Raw genomic sequence first — 19853 nt, 5'->3', positions numbered from 1 at the left:
ATGACAATAATTCCCTCGATTGTCCTTCAATACTTCTATCCCATTCCTCCCTTTTTCTTTTTGTGTGAGTCTGGCAAGCAACCTAGAATTCTTATTACTATTTTCAAAATATTCCCTTTTCATATATATTAAATTCTTTTGAACCTCCTCAAAATTTAAATTTTCTAATTGTTTCTTCTTAGCTTGTATTTCTACTAATTTATATTTATTTTTACTTTGCCAATATTCTTCCTCCAGATTTCTAATTTCTATCTCTAACTTTTCCTGCTCTGCACGTTGTTGTCTTTTTAAGCTACACATCTCTCTAATACAAATTCCTCTTACTACAGCCTTCATGGTGTCCCAAACGACTGACCCAGCTGTTCCTCCCTTTTCATTAATTTCCCATGACTCCGACAATTCCTTCTGAATTTTCTCTACCACTTTATTATATTTCAATATTTTTGTATTCAACTTCCATCTATATGCCTCTTTATAGTTCTTCTTAACTGCAAATTCTAAACTTAACAAAGCATGATCAGTTACTTTTATTACCCCCATTTCCATTTTACAAATCTTCGTTGCAAAATCTTTTGAGACAACCATATAATCTATCCTGGAGTATGTATGATGAACTGGGGAAAAATATGAAAACCCAGGCTTGGCCCCATTGATTAAATGCCAAGAATCTATATAATCATTTTCTTTTACTAATTTATTCAAAATAGTTATATTATTCCTCTTTTCAACATTAGTGGGGTTCGACCTGTCCCATCTATTATCCATAACCATATTAAAATCCCCAGCTAATATAACATACCCCTCCTTGAATTCTTCTATTTCTTTAAATAACTTTATAAAAAACTCTCTATGTCTCTCATTTGGGGCATACACATTAATTAGCGTATATACCATTCCTTCAATTTTACCTTTTAACATAAGATATCTGCCACTATCGTCCTTTTTTGTTTCTTCTAATATAAATCCACTTTTTTTTTAGATCAAAGTGGCCACTCCATTTTTTTTTGACGTCCCTAATGACTTTTCATAATAAGCTAACCACTTTAATTTTATCATATTCACATTCTCGGAGCCTTGGTGTGTTTCTTGCACCATTATAATATCCGATCCTTCTTTATTAAACATTTGTTCTATTCTCCTCCTTTTCACGACTGCCCCCAAACCTTTAACATTGAGTGTTGATACTTTTATCTTTTTATCCATATTCACCCTTTTGAAGTCTCTTCCGATCCCTTGTGCTCTGCAACTCAAATTTACTTACATAAAAACACAAACTCCATACAACTACCCCCCACCCCCTTACCCCGACCCCTTCCCTCCTACCTTCCCCCCCTCCCCACCCCCCCACTCTGTTCCCCCCCACATCCCCGTGAGTCTAATACTCCAGCCATTAACTTTAAAGGGAGTGGGGGGAGGCAGTGCTGCGCCTGGCCAGCAAGGTTTCTATGTTTAACATTTCTGTCTACAATTATCTCATAATATGATTAACAGTTCTATTACACCCCAGATGTCCCAGCCTCATTCCCCCCCACCCGTTCCAGTCCCACTTGCTTCCCCATATAGACCCAGCCTCTTCAGCAACTCTTTACCTTGATCCAGTGAGGTTACTCTGTGTTCCCCCCCTCTGTGTGTAAATCTTAGAAAAACAGGATAACCCCACGAATATGGAATTTTGTTCTTCACTAGTATTTCAGTTATTGGTTTAATACTGCGTCTCCAATTTAATGTGTGCTGAGAAAGATCATTATAAATTTGCACTGCTTTGCCTTTATACTGCAACTGGGCCATAGATCTCAATTCTTTCATAACTTGCTCTTTTTTATAATAATTACCAAATTTCACCAAAATGTCTCTAGTCCCTTTGTAGTTTTGCCCCCCCACACGGTGAACTCGATCTATATCCGATCCATCTATTTGTAGGTCAGGCATCAGCTCTTTGAACCAATTCAGAATGATTTCTCTTAGATCTTCTCCTTGTGTTTGCTTTAGCTGTTTTATTCGAATTGATGATCGACGAGATTGATCCTCCAAGGCTATCAGTCTTAATTCATAATCTTTAAATTGAATATTTGTTGATTTTTCAAAAGCCTCTTGCTTCTTCTGGTTCAAATCAGCTTTTGTCTCAAGTTCCTCAATGGCTTTTGAATTCTCCGCCGTCTTATCAGCCAGCACACGCATTTGTTGTCTAAAAATATCCATTTGCTGATCCATTTTTTTAAAAATGACTGTGTTATTCTCTGCAATTGCAGCTTTAATTTCCACTAAAGAGGGTGGCTGACTGCCAGTTGCTTTTCCCCCTTCAGCCATGGTTTTTTTTTTTTTTTTGGCTCTGTGTCTAAAAAAACTGGGCCTGTGTCTTCGTCTTCCTGCTCTCCTTCAGAGACTGAACCTTCCAAATGGGAGAGGTTATGGTTGCTTGGTCGCTTTTTCTGTATATTTAACCTTTTCCACTCTTTCTTAAATCTTTTCTTGATGTTAGACATAGGGTATCAATCTTTAGCTTCGGCTCTCTTTGTTAGCAGTTCATATCTATTAGCTTGTTTTCTGCATATTAATCACTCTTTCTTCTCGGGGGGGGGGGGGAAATTAACCTCCGATATCAACACAGCATTCACTAGAGGGGGCCTCAACAAGTCATCAACAATCCACAGATCGTAAACAGTTCACCCCCTCACCGAACGCTGCTATCACTCCACTTCCGTTGCCCCCCCCTTCACTCACAGCCGATGTTAACTGCAACAAGCTTCATCTGCATTACTTTCCTCTTTATAGAGCCAATTCTACAGTCTTTCCACTTTGTATTAGGAGATAAGAAGTGAGACTCACTATAAATCAAGTCCGCGTCTAACAAAAACAAACCCTTCACTGCTTTAAGTATCGTCGCAACAGCCAAATACAGCAGTCAGGTTTCACTTTCACAGCTGCATAAAAACCTTCCAGCCAGCCTCACCTTATCTCTCTCCAGCTTTTTCCGACATCAGCAAATTAATCGGTTAACATTCATAATCCTTTTCCGTTGTGTTGTTTAAAGATTTATACCCTTTAATAAGGAGATAATTGTTCTTTCCCGGCAAGACCGGTTAGAGAATCAGAAGATCCCTGTCAACTCCGTGGCTGCCAAGCTCCGCCCCCCCCCCCCCCCGGTTGCTTGATTTGAAGTTGAACTAAAAAATGTGTTTGCTTTTAATGATAGCTGAAATGGAAATGTCAAATGTAGGTGAATTCCTACATTGAGCAGGGGGTTGGACTCGATGGCCTTATAGGTCCCTTCCAACTCTGCTATTCTATGATTCATACACATATGACACTTGGCAAAAATTCTAATTCAATTTGCATTTGTCCACAAATATACAATTTGGGTGGGGGAGAGGTAAACTTCCCAAATTCAAGATTACTTTATACTTAAAAAAAACACTCACCTTAAATCCTCTAAAGATAACATCATAATCAAGAGTATATGAAACTGGGTTTTGGCTAGTTTACTGGACAACCTCCCCCAACCCCCAAATTAGTTTCAGCTTTTCTTTATTGACTCTGTGCACCACACATTTGTGCAGAGCCTTTGTCAGGAACTTTCTAAAGCTGAAAAATGTAGGTAGGAAAGCTGCACAACCCTGCTGTACATGTTTAAAGAGTGGAGCTCCTGCCTTACCTTCTCAGTTTCTCCTTGAGCCCACAGCAGCATTGCTGAGAACCTTCCCTGATTCCTCACTCTGAAGGGCTTGTGCTGAACATTTTTATTATTCCTTTATTCTTGTTTTATCTCTCTATTTGTTGTGGTTCCTTCATGTTTTGCATTCATGATCGCCTCAAGGTAGCATTCATCAATCCTCAGGCCTGTAGCCTTGCACTTTGCAGGGTTCCTGGTCCTTCTGGCAAGCACACATTTTGCAAACTGTCCTGGGACACCCAAATCAGTGAGACTTCTTTATTGCAGGAAATCTTTATTGCAGGCTTAATAGTTACACTCGTCATGAAATCATATATCTGGTGGTCAGTAGAGATATAGGCTCTAAAAAATTCCAGAAAAATCAAAAGCTGATTGCTACAACCATGACAGAGATCCTCATCAATATAGTTTCCACCATTGCCACCTCCATGGTTCCAAACCCAATGGAAGGGTCCCATAGAAAGTTAGTGCAACTTTGAATCTCTCGTTGTTAACTCCAGGGTACATGGTCAAGGCCTATCAAGTCTAAGGAAAGGGTAAATTCACAGATGCAAGGAGTCCAGAACCACCACTTTTGCCTTAGCACCTCCACACTGCATGAGTCAGGCAGAGGAAAGTCATAGAATCATAGAATAGTAGAGATGGAAGGGGCCTATAAGGCCATCAATGCAGGAATCTAACTTAAAGCATCCCTGACAGATGGCTGTCCAGCTGCCTCTTGAAGGCCTAGAGTGTGGGAGAGCCCACAACCTCCCTAGGAAATTGGTTCCATTGTCATACTGCTCTAACAGGAAGTTTTTCCTGATGTCCAGCTGGAATCTGGCTTCCTGTAACTGGAGCCCATTCTTCCATGTCCTGCACTTTGGGATGATCAAGAACAGATCCGCCCCTCCTCTGTATGACAACCTTTTAAGTATTTGAAGAGCGCTATCACGTCTCCCCTCATCCTTCTCTTCTCCAGGCTAAACATGCCCAGTTCTTTTACTCTCTCTTCATGGGGCTTTCTTTCCAGACCCCTGATCATCCTGGTTGCCCTCCTCTGAACCCCCTCTGGCTTGTCTGCATCCTTCATGAAGTGTGGTGCCCAGAATTGGACACAATATTCAAGATGAGGCCTAACCAGTGCTGAATAAAGGGGACCAGTACCTCATGCATTTTGGAAGTAATACTTCTATTAATGCATCCCAAAATAGCATTTGCTTTTTTTCCTTTTTCCTTTTTTTTTTTTTTTTTTTTTTTTTTTGCAGCCACATCACACATCTCAATGTTGGCTCATGTGATCTACAAAAATCCTAAGCTCCTTCTTGCTTGTAGTATCACTGAACCAAGCATCCCCCATCTTGTAACTGTGCATTTGTTTTCTTTTTCTTCGGTGTAGAACTTGGTATTGAACTCTATTAAATTTCATTTTGTTGTTTTCCGCCCGGCTCTCCAGCCTAACAAGATCACTTTGAAGTTTTCTTCCGTCTTCCAGGGTATTAGCTATCCCATCCAATTTTGTGTCATCTGCAAATTTGATGAACGTTCCCTGTACCTCCTCATCCAAGTCATTAATAAAAATGTTGAAGAGCACTGGGCCCAGGACTGAGCCCTATGGCACCCCACTTGTTAAATAAGAACATAAGAAGTGCCATGCTGGATCAGACCAAGGGTCCCACCCATATTCCCAAGCAACTGGTGAACACAGATTTACTGCCTCGAATACTGGAGATAGCACACAACCATCAGTTACCTCCCCCAGTTTGAGAAGGTACTGTTGATAAGCACTCTTTGAGTCCAATTCTGTAGCCAACTGTGGATCCACCTAATAGTTGTTCCATCTAGCCCGCTTTTAGCTAGTTTGCTAATCAGAATGCCATGTGTACTTTGTCAAAAGCTTCGTTGAAGTGAAGATATATTATGTCCACAGCATTCCCACAGTCCACAAGGGAAGTTACCTAATCAAAGAATGAGATCAGATTAGTCTGGCATGATTTGTTCTTGACAAATCCATGCTGGCTTCTTGTAATCACTGCTGTCATGTTTCTCAAAACCTCCTGCCTTCTTGGGAGACAATAATGAGGCCTGCTAAATAATCCACAAAGCTTCATTCAAGCAATAAACATCTCTTCCCACCTGAAGAGAGTCTAATCTCTAGGAACTTTCCCTTAGGCAAAACTATGCAAACTAAGTGAGACAATTGTCCTTTCAAGAACAATGGAAAGCCTTTTCCTGAGACGCGTTAATTTCAGAGAGACTGGTTCTGAGGCAGCTTCTGACAGGACGTGAGCCGGGCCGACTTTCTCTCGCCTTCCTTTAGCTCCACCCGTTTTAGTCTGCGGCGTACTCTAGGATCGGCTAACCTCTCTGTGCTCTCTCCCTCGGAAGAATGTTGGCTTCCCACTGACTGTGTTATTTGACCTTGACGAGATAAGCTATGGAGAGGGTTCACTGCCAGCTGGCGAAGACCCCGTGAGAGCTTTCTCCCCTACTGGTACAGGCTGGCCTGTTTCTGGCACCGACTCCTCTACTTCAGAGTCTGATTCTGATTGATCACCTAAAACACTTTCTTCCAACCCAGGGGGAGCAGGGCTAGACATGACACCTACATTGTTTTCAAGGTGCTTACAGATTGACTTCTGTTCCAAAAATTTCCCAGGGATTGCTGTCAGACTAACTGGTCTATACTTCCCATGTTCCCTCTTTTTGACCTTTTTGAGGATAGGGACAACATTAGCCCCCCTCCAGTTGTTTGGAACTTCACCTGTCTTCCATGATTTTGTGACAGTTGTAGATCTGACGATAAACATAGACATGCAATACATTGCAAACGAGAGTTCAAGTCTATGAAAAGCCTCACAGTACTTTTAATGGCAAGTGCTTAGCAATCAAAAATTCCAAGTATGAGAGTCCATATTTAGGGTGGATTCCTGCATTGAGCAGGGGGTTGGACTCGATGGCCTTGTAGGCCCCTTCCAACTCTGCTATTCTATGATTCTATGATATACAAAGTGCCTCTAGAGCCCCAGACAATTATGGTTCCTAACAGAGAGGACTTCAGGGAATGCAGAAGAGATGTTCCTACCAAAGGCCCCTCGTCTTTGCATCAGCTTAAAAGGGAAGGGTTGATGGTAGGATGCCACTCCCGCCCACTTGACAGAAAAGGGATTTTGGCCTTTCAGCAAAAGCCCCCTGCCTGAAAAAGCCCCCTGCTCAGCCATTCAGGATGATGTTTCACTCTGGGTGATCATTCTGCAAATGCCCAGCCCTCCTCTGTCAGGTTCTCATGGAGAGCCACCAGTCTCCTTGCTCGTCAAGGTCGACTTCACAGATGGGCGGGGGGGGGGGGGAGTAGAGTCACACACACACACACACACACACACACACACACACACACACACTGTACTGAGAAGCTCACACAGATTCTGACATTCCACAGGCTGAATAAACCCCAAAACTACTACTAATTAAATCTTAGCTACAAACTACAAGGCACACTGCATTGCTGCTCTCCCTCTTATCTCCCTCAGCTCAGCCTGCTGGAATGACTGCTGGTGGTGACACTTGAGGGAGCAGGGGCCTTACCCCCGTAAAGAGCAGGATAGTTTTCCCAGTCATCATATTCCATCATTGCCAAGATTCCCAGTGGTTATGGTGGTACTGTGTAAGGCACCTGCATTTGATCCAGCCACAAAGAGTGCTACGTATGTCCTTCTGTAGGCTCCAGCCACGGCAGTTCTTCTAGTCTCTTCCTCAGTGCCACCTGTCCTCGGTTCCAAGATGTCAACCTTGATAATGTCAGTACAGGAGCCTGGACTATCTTGTACCAACACCACTTCTGACCATACCAGCAGTTCAAGAACTCCGAGCACTTTCATTGCCAGTGGCTCCAGATCTGACTGTACTTCCAGTAATGTTCTCCCTCTCCACAGGGGAGGCTACTACTTTGGTTTTGGTATCTTTGATACCAACCATTACAAACATTGTCTAACCTTTGGTACCAGTAGCAATGAATGTATCACCTGCAATTCAACTGTTTTTGGATCAAGAGATGTATTTCCCGAATTCTGCATCAGTGGGTCCACCTTTGTCTTCACGTGTCCAACTTGTGGATCAAACTGCAGACATACCAACAGAGGATAATAGACTCTACAGGTCTTCATGTGGCAAAATCCCTTGATTTGGATGGCAAACAGCCATTTCCACCAAATGATGAAGAAGTTATAAATTTTGTGCTCTCAGAGACATTCACTCTAGTCTCCCTTCCAATGCTGCCTTCTCTGTTTCAGTTGGCTGTAGAGTCTTGGCAGAAGACTTTTTCTACCCCATCAATTTTTAAGCATTTGAATAATCTCTTATCACATCCAGACTTTTAAGCATTTGAATAATCCCTATCACATTGTGGCTTTCTATTCCAGCATCCTGCATTGAAATCTATAATAATGGAATCAGCCCAGAGCAAATCCTGGCTCAGGTGTTCCAGGCACACACATGCCACTGAACAAAAGAACAAGCTAATTCCATTAAGCACCTGGCAGATTGTGGTTTGAAGGCAATAGCATAGCCAGAGCCTTACACCACCATGCCTGGTTAAGGCATAGTGAGGTGAGATCTTGCATAAAGGATCTACCTTTCACTGAGGAAGGACTGAAAGACAGGTGACTTGCTTGATCAGATGCAGTGGATGAAGACTTACTGCCCCCAAAATGAGAATGGCCTCCACCCAGCTGTGATATTATTTCTTGCTTTCCTTCTTGGAATAGGGCCTGTCAGAATAGTCAGGTTTTCATTCTCCTAACATCTGATCATTCAATCAAGGTTATCACAGAGTTCTAAGGACTCTCTTTCTTCATCAAAATACCAAAAACAATCTTCCAGGAAGTCTAGGGACAATCAAAAGAATCATCTTTGCCGTCCCATTCCAAAGCATCAAACCATCTATCTATCAACTTGCCACTGTGTGGAGTCACATCACCACAAAGGTATGGCTTCTACACCATGGATTCACAATAGTTTTTCACCAAGCAGCTGGAGGGGATCGTCAGAATTACTCCTTCCTCCACACTTTTCCCATTGACAAAGAGGTGGTATCCTTACTTAAGAAAGGGGCCATAGAAACTGTCTCCCTACATCACTCCCAGCCTTGGTTTCTCTCCCGGTACTTCATGATACCAAAGCGGGAGAGACTAGGGTGACCATATGGAAAGGAGGGCAGGGCTCCTGTGTCTTTAACAGTTGCATAGAAAAGGGGATTTCAGCAGGTGTCATTTGTATATATGGGGAATCTGGTGAAATCCCCTCTTCATCACAACAGTTAAAGGTGCAGGAGCTATACTAGAGTGACCAGATTTAAAAGGGGGCAGGGCACCTGCAGCTTTAACTGGTGTGATGAAGAGGGAATTTCACCAGGTTCCCCATATATATAGAAATGACACTTGCAGAAATTCCCTTTTTAATACAACTGTGAAAGATACAGGAGCCCTGTCCTCCTTTCCATAGGGTCAGCCTAAGAGAGAAGCATCAGTCCCATTTTCAATTTCAGGGCGCTTAACACCTACATTTGCCCCAGGAAATTCCACAAGGTGACGTTAGCCAGCATAGTTCCCTTGCTCCATGTAGGAGACTGATATGCTCCAATAGACCTAAGAGATGCATACTTTCATATTTTGTTAAGGTATTGTCACGGTAAGTACCTCTGATTCATGACCAGAAACAGGCATTTTCACTTTAGGATTCTCCTGCTCAGACTTGCCACTGCCCCATATGTTTTACCAAGTGCACAGCAGGGGCGGCGGCTGCACATCTTCGACAGCAAGGAGTTGCAGATTATCTTTACATGGATGATTGGCTCCTTGTGGTCGCATTCAGGTCTTCCCTGCTGAGATGCATGGACAGTGTGTGGAGCGTTAAATCAAAGTTGGGCCTCCCACCTTCAGCTTACTACTCATCTCCAGTACATCGGAGCTCTCTTGGATTCTTGGTTGGGTAGAGCTTTCTTCCCAACAGACCAGGCAGCGGTACTGACCTCACTTGTATGGTACGTTGCTCAGCAAGGCTTGGTCTCTGCTTTGGTGATTCAACAATTACTCGGGTTTTGGCAGTGACCACATACGTATATCACCCCCTTCACCAGGATATGAATGTGTGTCCTCCAATCTTGATCCCATTGGGCATTCCACATCGACAGGGATCCCATTTGCATAGTCCCTCTTATACTATTTGTGCAGACTTGTGAAAGTTGTTTATACAGTTTAGAAAACAGCAGAGAGACATTTCTAAATTGAATTTACTTTCCAGTTAATATCCACCTCAAAGTCTCATAATGTGTGAAAACGTCCTAGAATTGTCTTGAAAGAAAAACTTGCCCTCTCCCCATCTCTGTACTAAAATGCCAGCCTTTTCCTCTCTGTAGCCTCTTGGCATTCATCCAGCTCTCTCAGCTCAGACAGTGATTCCAACAAAGTCCGTAACAAGCTCCGAAAGTTTCTGCAGAGGCGCCCAACACTCCAGTCCCTGCGGGAGCGAGGCTACATCAAAGGTATATTCCTTGGAGACAAGAATCCAAGTTGTTTGAAAAATTGCATAGGGAGTGTTCCTCTGTCCACTGTTCATTCCTTGGAGATTCTGGCCTTTGTGTTAGTTGATTGTATCTAGTTTAATTTGTTTATAATTCTATTACTTGCTACACATTTTCAGGACGGCAGTGAGGGGTATTAATTTAGAAAATGTTATGATCATGTTTCTAACCAGGTTTGATGTGAATTTGGGCTTTTTTATACCAGATCAGGTGTTTGGATGCGCTCTGCAAGTTCTGTGTGACCGTGAGAAGAGCACAGTGCCTCAGTTCGTTAGGCAGTGCATCTGCACTGTGGAGAAGAGAGGTACACAATAAATACTCTATGCCCCCACTAAATTAAAATTCTGACTTGGATCCACTGTCTCATGAGCAGACGTTTGCTCGTCCAATGCGAATTTCCCATCCTCTCCTCCCCACTACAGCCACCCTACCCCCCACCCCTGTGCCCCCTCTATCTGCTCTGGAGGGTCCCTGACAATGCAAGAGGAAGGTAAGTCTGTTCCATCAGTAGTTTCCCTTCTGCTGGCATAATGACACCATTGGATCCAACCTGTTTCACCCGGGCAATCCATATTCTGAATTTTGTTACTTGTATGCGTTATGAAAATTGAGCAGAATTTGCATAGCTTCTACTATTTTGTGTCATTCATTCTGTTTTTTGTGAGTCATGGGAAGTTCTGAGAATTGGTTATTGAATCTATTTTTAAACTTTCTAATCCCTATGGTTGTCAAGACAAGTTTCAAAACATGCGGACCAGATGAAATCTCAGAAAGGAGCTGAGCAGGACTCCCAGAGGTGCTTTAATATCTGCCCAAGCCCTTGCCCCATCCTGTTGAAGAAAAATAGATTATGCCTAGTAAATAAAATGTAGATGTCAATGTCCTTAATTTGTATGACATTCTCATTTAAAAACAAAACAAAGCTAGCAGTGTTGCTGTATGGGGGGGCGGGGGGGAATCCAAAACCCACAATTGGGCAATACCTTTATTAGATCCAAGAAAAATGCCGCAAAAGAGTGTGCAAGCTTTCAAGTTCTCTAGAACTCTTCATCAGGCTAGATGGTACAAAAAGCAGGGGAGGGGGGAGTTCAAAATGAGGCTGAATGTTGTAGCAACGAGCTCTGCAGTTTAGACTCTGTCTCAATATGGAGATTACAAACTGAATTACTCGCTGGTAGGTGTTGGCAGGTATCAGATTACACATAGCATTCTCAGACAAAGAAGCAACGGCTGACCCCCAACATAAAGGCTGTCTGTAATACAGACCTGTCTCTTGCCTTGGGCTAAACGTACAGTTTCCTAGGTAGGCAGAGAGCAGATGTAAAGAGAAACGTTACAGCCAGAGAATCCAGTTTTCTGGGCCTTTCTCAGGTTCTGAATTTGTTTACCATATAGAATACATGGCAATAGCATTGCTGTTTAGAATATATAGATAAACTAGCTGTACCCTGCCACGCGTTGCTGTGGCTCAGACTGGTTAAATTGAAAAGAAAGAAAAGACAAAGCGGATGTTTCTAATATGTTTAATTTCACAATGCTTGTGGATATACAATATTTTTAGTTGTTCCATTGTCTGTGTAGATATAGAGATTGTCTGGTTTGCCGACTCTAGAACACGCAACATATAATTGTCCATGTGAGAAGCAATCTGTGTCTAGATCTAAACTGCACAATTCTAAAGATTGGCCCTGAGCTTTGTTGATGGTGATTGCAAACGCCAATCGAATTGGGAATTGCAATCTCTTAAATTGAAATGGCATATCTGTTGGAATCATAGGAATGCGAGGAATGAGGACATCTTCACCTTTGAAAGGTCCTGTCAAGATTGTTGCTTTTATGACCTATAAGAGCAAATAGGAGAGAACATGCAAATAGGAGAGGAGGCAGAGGCAGTGGATTGGCCTACTGTTTGGTTTTTTAAAAACGATGTTTTTACGGTGAGGAGGTTAGTGGAAACTCCTGGCAGTTACCTTTCTTCAGAACGTGTAACTGTCACAGTTGTGACATCTATATTCACTCAGCCAATTGTGAGAGAACATGCAAATAGGAGAGGAGGCAGAGGCAGTGGATTGGCCTACTGGTTGGCGATGTCACAATGACCTATAAGAGCAAATAGGAGAGAACATGCAAATAGGAGAGGAGGCAGAGGCAGTGGATTGGCCTACTGGTTGGCGATGTCACAATGATCAGCAGGACTGGTTTTTTTGAGGCCTATTTCTTCAATTTTCAGACAAACTTTTGACCCCATGTAGAACATAGTTACATAACAACGCTCGCGTATTCGAATGCAACGTTGTGTTAAAATTTCAAAGCAATCGGTGAAGAACTTTCGGAGATATAACGTCTGTTTCGAACGAACATTTACATTTTTATTTATATAGATTGTTGTCATTTCTTCTTCCCCAGGCTTGGATATTGATGGACTCTACCGGATAAGTGGGAATCTGGCTACGATACAAAAACTGCGCTACAAGGTTGATCATGGTAAAGGACTAGTTGTGACTTGGCAGGGTCAACAGCTTAGTGGTACAACACACCCTTTGCATGTCGCAGATTCACCCGTTTAGATAGCTGGGAAGGGTCTTTTGGATAGAGAGTGGCTCTAGTGAGTCATCGCTGGTTAGTCTGAGTAGCACCCAGGTAGGAAAAAAAATCAAATGGAAACTACAATGTTTTGTATATGAGTAAGATAGAAGGGACAGAAACCATATATTCTGGCATGAAAATTCCAAGTTGATCTATAGTACATCATGCAACTTATGGAGTTCACTGCCACAGGACATGGTGAGGGCCACTAGTTTAGGTGCTTTTAAAAAGGAACTAGACAAATTTCAGGGAGGATAGGTCTGTTGGCCACTATTAGCCATGGTAGCATGCTAGAACCATCCCATTCAGATGCAGGTTTTCTGAGTTCCAGAAGCTAGTGATGAACACCAGGGAGTTGTTCTCACCGAACTTTCCAGGGGCTCCTGGCTCTCCGTGGTGGATCAGATGAAACTTCTGGTCTGACTTAGAAAGCAATCGTCTAATTTTCTTGTGACTTAGATCGCTGAATTCATGGCAGTCCTGGATAGCCCAGTCTTAAGTATCAATTTTAGTATTCTGCAGCTACTTTCCCAAAACTTCTAAATTCAGCAGTATCCATAATTAAGAAGACAATGAATTTGTACGTTGAAAATACAAAATTTTGAAAAGGAATTTAGAATAATTTACTGGACAACTCCCCCTACCCCCAGCAACATTTAATTTTGGTTCTTGTGTCCTGTGGAGACCTAAAGACCCCCTTGCCTAGTTCTGCCTGGGACTGTTATCCAAGTTCTCTTATCTAATAAGAGAACTTATTAGTTCTCAGACTCTGAAGTGGTAACTGCGTTAGTTTCTCTCTTGGCACTACTATACGTGCTTGGGCAGGCCTAGAGCTTCTTTGGGGATTTAAACAGCATGACTTACTCAGCTCTACTTGACTGATCACTCCTTCTGGCTCAACTGAGCTCTGTGTTACAATAGCTGGCCCAACCAATCTTTGCAGCCAATCCAGGTTGCCAAAGGGGTGGACCTGAAGTTGAATTTCTTGCTTATAGTTAAGGGCTCAGCCACCTGATGCTCTTTAGATGTTTTGCACTACAGCTCCCATTAGCTCCAGCCACCATGGCCAGTGGTAAGGGATGATGGGTGTTGTAATCCAAAACATCAGAGGCCGCCAGTTTGCCTATCCCTGGGGCCACATTCTCTTCTTTATTTTGTTTTTGCAGGGGCACCCTTTGCTGTGCTGCACTCTGTCCAAGGATTGTGGGCAGAGGTCACCGGGGTGAGGTGGGGGGGGGTACTCCCACCACAGCAGCCCTGCCTTTTAATTTGTTGGCAGAGGCCCATCGGATGAAGTTATTTTGCCTGATGCCCTGTTACCTTTTTTGCAGATGAGCACCTGGACCTCAATGATGGCCGTTGGGACGACGTTCATGTCATCACGGGGGCGCTCAAGCTCTTCTTCCGCGAGTTGCCAGAGCCACTCTTCCCCTTCAGCCATTTTGACAAATTCATTGCAGCCATTAGTAAGAGGCATTGCTTTTGTGAGATGTTTGAGGGCTGACCTGAATGCAAGAATCAAAGCCTTGGAGACTTTGGCTGAATGGACTGATGTCCTGTAACTTATATTGCAACGTCCCACCAACCTGGTGCCCTCCAGATGTATTAGACAACAACTCCACCATTCCCAGTATGGCTAATGGCTGGGAATGCTGGGAATTGTAGTCCATCTGGAGGGTACCAGTTTGAGGAAGGCTGACTTAAAGGTACATGAGGGTTTATTCAGTGCTTTATAAAAGAGAGAGAAGGAAGAGAAATCAAATTATGCTTTGTTCTTCTTTTTATAACAGCCTGCTTCTGTCATGGTGTGAAGGTGGGGGAACGTTCAGAATTTTATTTTGGAATCAGAGTTAGGACTACACAGCAACACCTAGCCCACTCCCTCTATCAGCCCTGTCCCTGTGGAAGTTCTACATCTAGGAAAAAGAAACCAAATGAACAGTTACAAGATGGGGGATACTTGGCTCAGCAATACAAAAAAAGAGAAGGATCTTGGAATTGTTATAGATCACAAGCTGAATATGAGCCAACAGTGTGATGTGGCTGCAAAAAAAGGCAAATGCTATTTTGTGCTGCATTAATAGAAGCATAGTTTCCAAATCGCACGAGGTACTGGTTCCCCTCTATTCGGCCCTGGTTAGGCCTCATCTTGAGTATTGTGTCCAGTTCTGGGCACCACACTTCAAGAAGGATGCAGACAAGCTGGAGGGGATTCAGAGGAGGGCAACAAGGATGATCAGGGGTCTGGAAACAAAGCCCTTTGAGGAGAGACTGAAAGAACTGGGCATGTTTAGCTTGGAGAAGAGAAGATTGAGGGGAGACATGAGAGCACTCTTCAAATACTTGAAAGGTTGTCACACAGAGGAGGGCCAGGATCTCTTCTCAATCCTCCCAGAGTGCAGGACACGGAATAACGGGCTCAAGTTAAAGGAAGCCAGATTCCAGCTGGACAGCAGGAAAAACTTCCTGACTGTTAGAGCAGTATGATAATGGAGCCAATTCCCTAGGGAGGTTGTGGGCTCTCCCACACTGGAGGCATTCAAGAGGCAGCTGGACAACCATCTGTCAGGGATGCTTTAGGGTGGATTCTTGCGTTGAGCAGGAGGTTGGACTCGATGGCCTTATAGGCCCCTTCCAACTCTACTATTCTATGATTCTAAAACTAGGATGGTACCTAAAACAGACTGCTGGTGACTTTCCAACATGTTTGGAAATGGAAAAGGCAGTGCATCTGACACTCAAACTGGGCACTGGAGTAAAAGCTTCCTTCCTGCTGAAAAACAGCGGCGGTATTCCCAACTCTCTTTGTAACATCTAATTAGGGAAATGTGTGCCATGCATTCCACATCACCCTGCTCCATATTCTGGACTGCTCTAGAGGGGTAAGGTGGCAAGGAAATATATGTCTTGATATATTGTCAGTGGGGGGGGGGTGGCTCCTATGTCAGTGGGGCTGTGAATCAGCTCTGGGTTTCAGTCAGAACTTTAAAGGAGCCATCCAAATTGCTGAACCCTATCCCCAAAGTGGGTTCAGTGGCTTGGATAGCTCCTTTAGGGTTCTGACTGAAATCCAGGGCAGCTTCACTGCCCCATTGACATAGGAGCCACCAGTCTCTACTGTATATTGCCATGCATTTCCTGTACTACGTGTTGCAGTGAAAGGAGGGGGAGCCAAGGCACACTGCTGCTGCTATTTAATTTCAGCAGCAAGCAAGCATTTTCTGTAATATCTGGCTAAGAACCTGAAACGTACATGTACACACACACATGCACAAGTCTGGGATATTTATGTCTTTCAGCAACTGGGGAACCCCAATTTCACATGTGAACATATATACCACAATTTTGTTTGTTAAATTCAACTGAGCAATGATCATTTGCTCATATCTCCCACAACATGCCTCTACTCCCCCTTTTCCTGAGAGGCTGTCCTGCATCCCAGAGTGCAGGACACAGAATAATGGGCTTAAGTTACAGGAAGCCAGGTTCCGGCTGGACATCAGGAAAAACTTCTTGACTGTTAGAGCAGTACGAAAATGGAACCAGTTACCTAGGGAGGTTGTGGGCTCTCCCACACTAGAGGCATTCAAGAGACAGCTGGACAACCATCTGTCAGGGATGTTTTAGGGTGGATTCCTGCATTGAGCAGGGGGTTGGACTCGATGGCCTTGTAGGCCCCTTCCAAATCTGCTATTCTATGATTCTCCCATATCCTTGCAGTGGCATGAATTTTAAAAGAAGGGGAGAAATCTAGTGGAAGCCCTGGCTCCTACATTATTTATTAATATCTGTATAAAAGAATACATGAGTGAGATGTCTTCCTCTTTTTTTGGACTGCAGAAATTACAGAGCTGACAAAGCGAAGCTGCCGCTTACGAGAGCTGGTGACTTCTTTACCTCCAGCTAATCGCAATACCATGAGGGTACTTTTTGAGCATCTCTGCAGGTGAGGAGCTGCATCTCCCAGAGTTCTGAACTGCCGTTGGTTTGCAGCACGTTGTCCCAGACCCTGTGAGGCAATTTCCCTATTCTCCTCCCAGCCATGCTCAGCCTTTGTCTTAATGTTACTCTGCATTTTTGCCTCTCCCCGCCATTCCTTCAATAGCATGCAAGCTCTGTTGTTTCTAGGCTGGGGATGGGCAACCTATGGCCCTCCAGATATTTTGGTCTACAATTCCTATCTGCCCTAGCCAACAGTGAGACATGATGGGAGTTCTAGGCAGAACATCTGGAAGGCCACAAGTTGCCCAGCCCAAAATGTGCTCTGCTTCCTGCACAGCTGCCTGCACTGGTCTGCAACATTCTGTGGACGATTCTTACTACTTTGCTGTTAGAAAACATTAATATTTGGTGATGTTCAAGCAGCTGAAATGGTGAGTGTGTGGAAGAGGGACATGCAGACGGGGGTAACAAATAGTTTTTATCCTTTGTGTAAGTACATTCTTTATGAAAGTGAATTGCAATAAGATACCACAACCAAATGAGGATTTGAACTCAAGGCTTCACATATCTAGATGAACACACCAGCCTGCCCCAATGTGACACTCTCCAGATGTGTTGGGACTGGAACTCCCATCAGCCCCAGTTAGCATAATCAATGTTCATGGGAGATTAGTGTTGAAATCCAAAATATCTGGAGGACACTACTACCAGGGTTTCTCTCTTTCTCTTCATAGAGTCCTTCCTCTCTCTCCTACAGGGTTATAGAGTTTCGGGAGGAGAACCGTATGTCAGTCCAAAGCGTTGCAATCGTGTTCGGGCCAACATTACTGAAGCCAGAGGCAGAAGAAGGGAATATGACTATGCACATGGTTTTCCAGAACCAGATCGTGGAGCAAATTCTTAGCCAGTTCAGCTACATATTCCCAGAGAACTAAGCTCTCCCAGCACATCACAAGAGCCTGGTTGAACGAGCGAACAGCTTTGATGCAAGGACAGTTCCCATCACTACAGGGAAGGGAGTATTGCTGGGCAGTGCCAAGACTTCGAGATAGTGAAGTTGGGAAGGAAGAAACTGCAAGCAATAAAACAATCAAAGTTGGATTCAGAACGTTCTCCAATGTTGTGGGCATGGGATATGAAAACTCTGTTGGATAGGAGAAAGGCTATTTGTTCAACAAAGTATTCTGTATTAGTGAGCTTTAACTCCAATCTGGAGTATCGTTTTGCCATAGGATGATGTGACCTGGTATGTTGAAAAAATGTGGGAAAGGGCTTTGTAGCTAAGTCTGCACTATAATTTTTTCACATGTCTTGGCTTTTTGCTAAGGAATTTGGGGAATTGTAGCATTGTGAGTGTACCATGATTCTTCTGCTCTTCCAACTGAATAAGGCACTGTTGAATGTATGTAAGAGTGGTGAGTTTGAACAGGACCAGTCGACAAGTCGCTGTGGCTCTACTCCATCTGCCACACATCACCTGTCTCTGCCCATACGCAACACACACAAAATGGCAAGATACCAATACATGCCCACTATGATGGTATAATTTAAAGAGGCACAACAGTGCCTCTTTAGTTAAGGCCTGACCGGAAAAAACACATTCCACCATGATAAAGGGGTATTTGCGGGTTCATTCTAACATTCATTGAAAATATTTCACCAATATTCCTGAAATTTACATGTGTCAGAAAGAAATGTTGGTTTTTCATAACCTGAAAATTTCAAGAAGTTTGGTGAAAGACTGAGGAAAGGAGGGCAGTTTAAAGTAGAATACTTTAAAAAATCTCACAGTGATTGTTGGATTTGTATTGGCGAGATTTGTGCCCATGATTTTTGAAGTAATTAGACCTTTATTAATTACTCCAGGGGTGGTATCTTCTTCCTCCTTCCTTGTAGTTGGTGGAACAGCTTTTCTTTTTTTTAGAATCAACCCTATGGTTGATTTTTAATTAATATTAATTCATTATATTAGGGTGAATATGGTGGCCATCTTGAAACACATGATCCCTCCCCCTCCCTCCTGCCTCAGCTACATTACAATGTGGAGGGGAATGGCTGCCTCCTCTAGCAAAGACATTGCCTTAGTAGAATAATCAGTGTCTTCTCAGAAGTAAGTTCCATTGAGTGTAATCAGGGCCGGTGCTACAATAGAGGCCACTCAGGCGGCCGCCTAGGGCGCCAAGGTAAGGGGGGCGCCAAACGCTGCATCCGGAAGCCGCTCTCCCACAATGGCTCTGAGAGGACGGCTTCCTGGTGCGCCGTTCCGACGCCGCCTGCCTGCCCCAGCATCCTGGCTTCGCTTCAGCTGGGCACCCACCCAGCCGAAGCGAAGCCACACACACACCCCACTCCAGCTTCCTGGCTTCGCTTCGGCTGGGTGGGTGCCAAAGTGAAGCCAGAAAGCTGGGGTAGGGGGGCGGGGCGGTGGCTTCGGAATGGCGTGCCCGGAAGTCGCTCTCCCACAATGGCTCTGAGAGGGCGGCTTCCGGGTGCAATGTTCCGAAGCCGCCTGCCTGCCCCAGTGTCCTTGCTTCGCTTCAGCTGGGTGGGCGCCAAAGTGAAGCCAGAACGCTGGGGCAGGGGGGCGGGGCAGCGGCTTCAGAATGGCGCGCCTGGAAGACGCTCTCCCAGAGCGGCTTCCAGCGGGGGGCACCGTTCTGAAGCCACCCCCCCACCCCAGCATCCTGGCTTCGCTTCGGCTGGGTGGGCAAGATGGCACCCTGTGCCCAGGTATGCTGGGGTGGGAGTGGGTGAAAGCAGCTCACCTGCCTAGGGCGCAAAATAGTCTGGCACCGGCCCTGAGTGTAATGGACTTACTCCCAGATAAGTGTGTAGAGGATTATAACCTTTTAAAAACTGCTTGGAACCTTGGATGGGGGAAAGTGAGAGATGTTACTGAGAATTCCCTCTCCTTTCCAGCACAATAATTCTACAATTAACAACTTGCTTGCATGCTGTGTGTGTGTGTGTGTGTTATTTTATTCTTCATTTGATCATTGGTGCTGCTTGATTTTCAGTTCAATCCAAGGCATGTCTACTCAGAAGTAAGTTCCATTGAGTACAATGAGTCTCACTCTAATCACTAGCCTGAAGAGGTGT

General features: G+C 44.0%; 1 protein-coding gene across 2 annotated transcripts in view; it reads left to right on the top strand.

Annotated features, from left to right (window-relative positions):
- Positions 1–18159, top strand: part of LOC134402884 (rho GTPase-activating protein 27-like) — an 80943-nt gene extending 62784 nt beyond the window's left edge. The window contains exons 11-16 of one of the 2 annotated variants that reach the window (XM_063132769.1): positions 10062–10187; positions 10432–10530; positions 12633–12710; positions 14144–14278; positions 16653–16758; positions 17512–18159. In XM_063132769.1, the coding sequence (XP_062988839.1) occupies positions 10062–10187; positions 10432–10530; positions 12633–12710; positions 14144–14278; positions 16653–16758; positions 17512–17689 (722 nt within the window). In that variant the 3' untranslated portion in view covers positions 17690–18159. The remainder of the gene's footprint in view (positions 1–10061; positions 10188–10431; positions 10531–12632; positions 12711–14143; positions 14279–16652; positions 16759–17511) is intronic. The other variant, XM_063132777.1, reaches the window with a different exon arrangement.
- The last annotated feature ends 1694 nt before the right edge of the window (positions 18160–19853 follow it).

Source organism: Elgaria multicarinata, chromosome 1 (assembly GCF_023053635.1).
Source record: "Elgaria multicarinata webbii isolate HBS135686 ecotype San Diego chromosome 1, rElgMul1.1.pri, whole genome shotgun sequence".
In the NCBI taxonomy this organism is placed as follows: Eukaryota; Metazoa; Chordata; class Lepidosauria; order Squamata; family Anguidae; genus Elgaria; species Elgaria multicarinata.
Note: the sequence above shows the minus strand (reverse complement) of the source record. Positions and strands in the feature narration are given on the sequence as shown.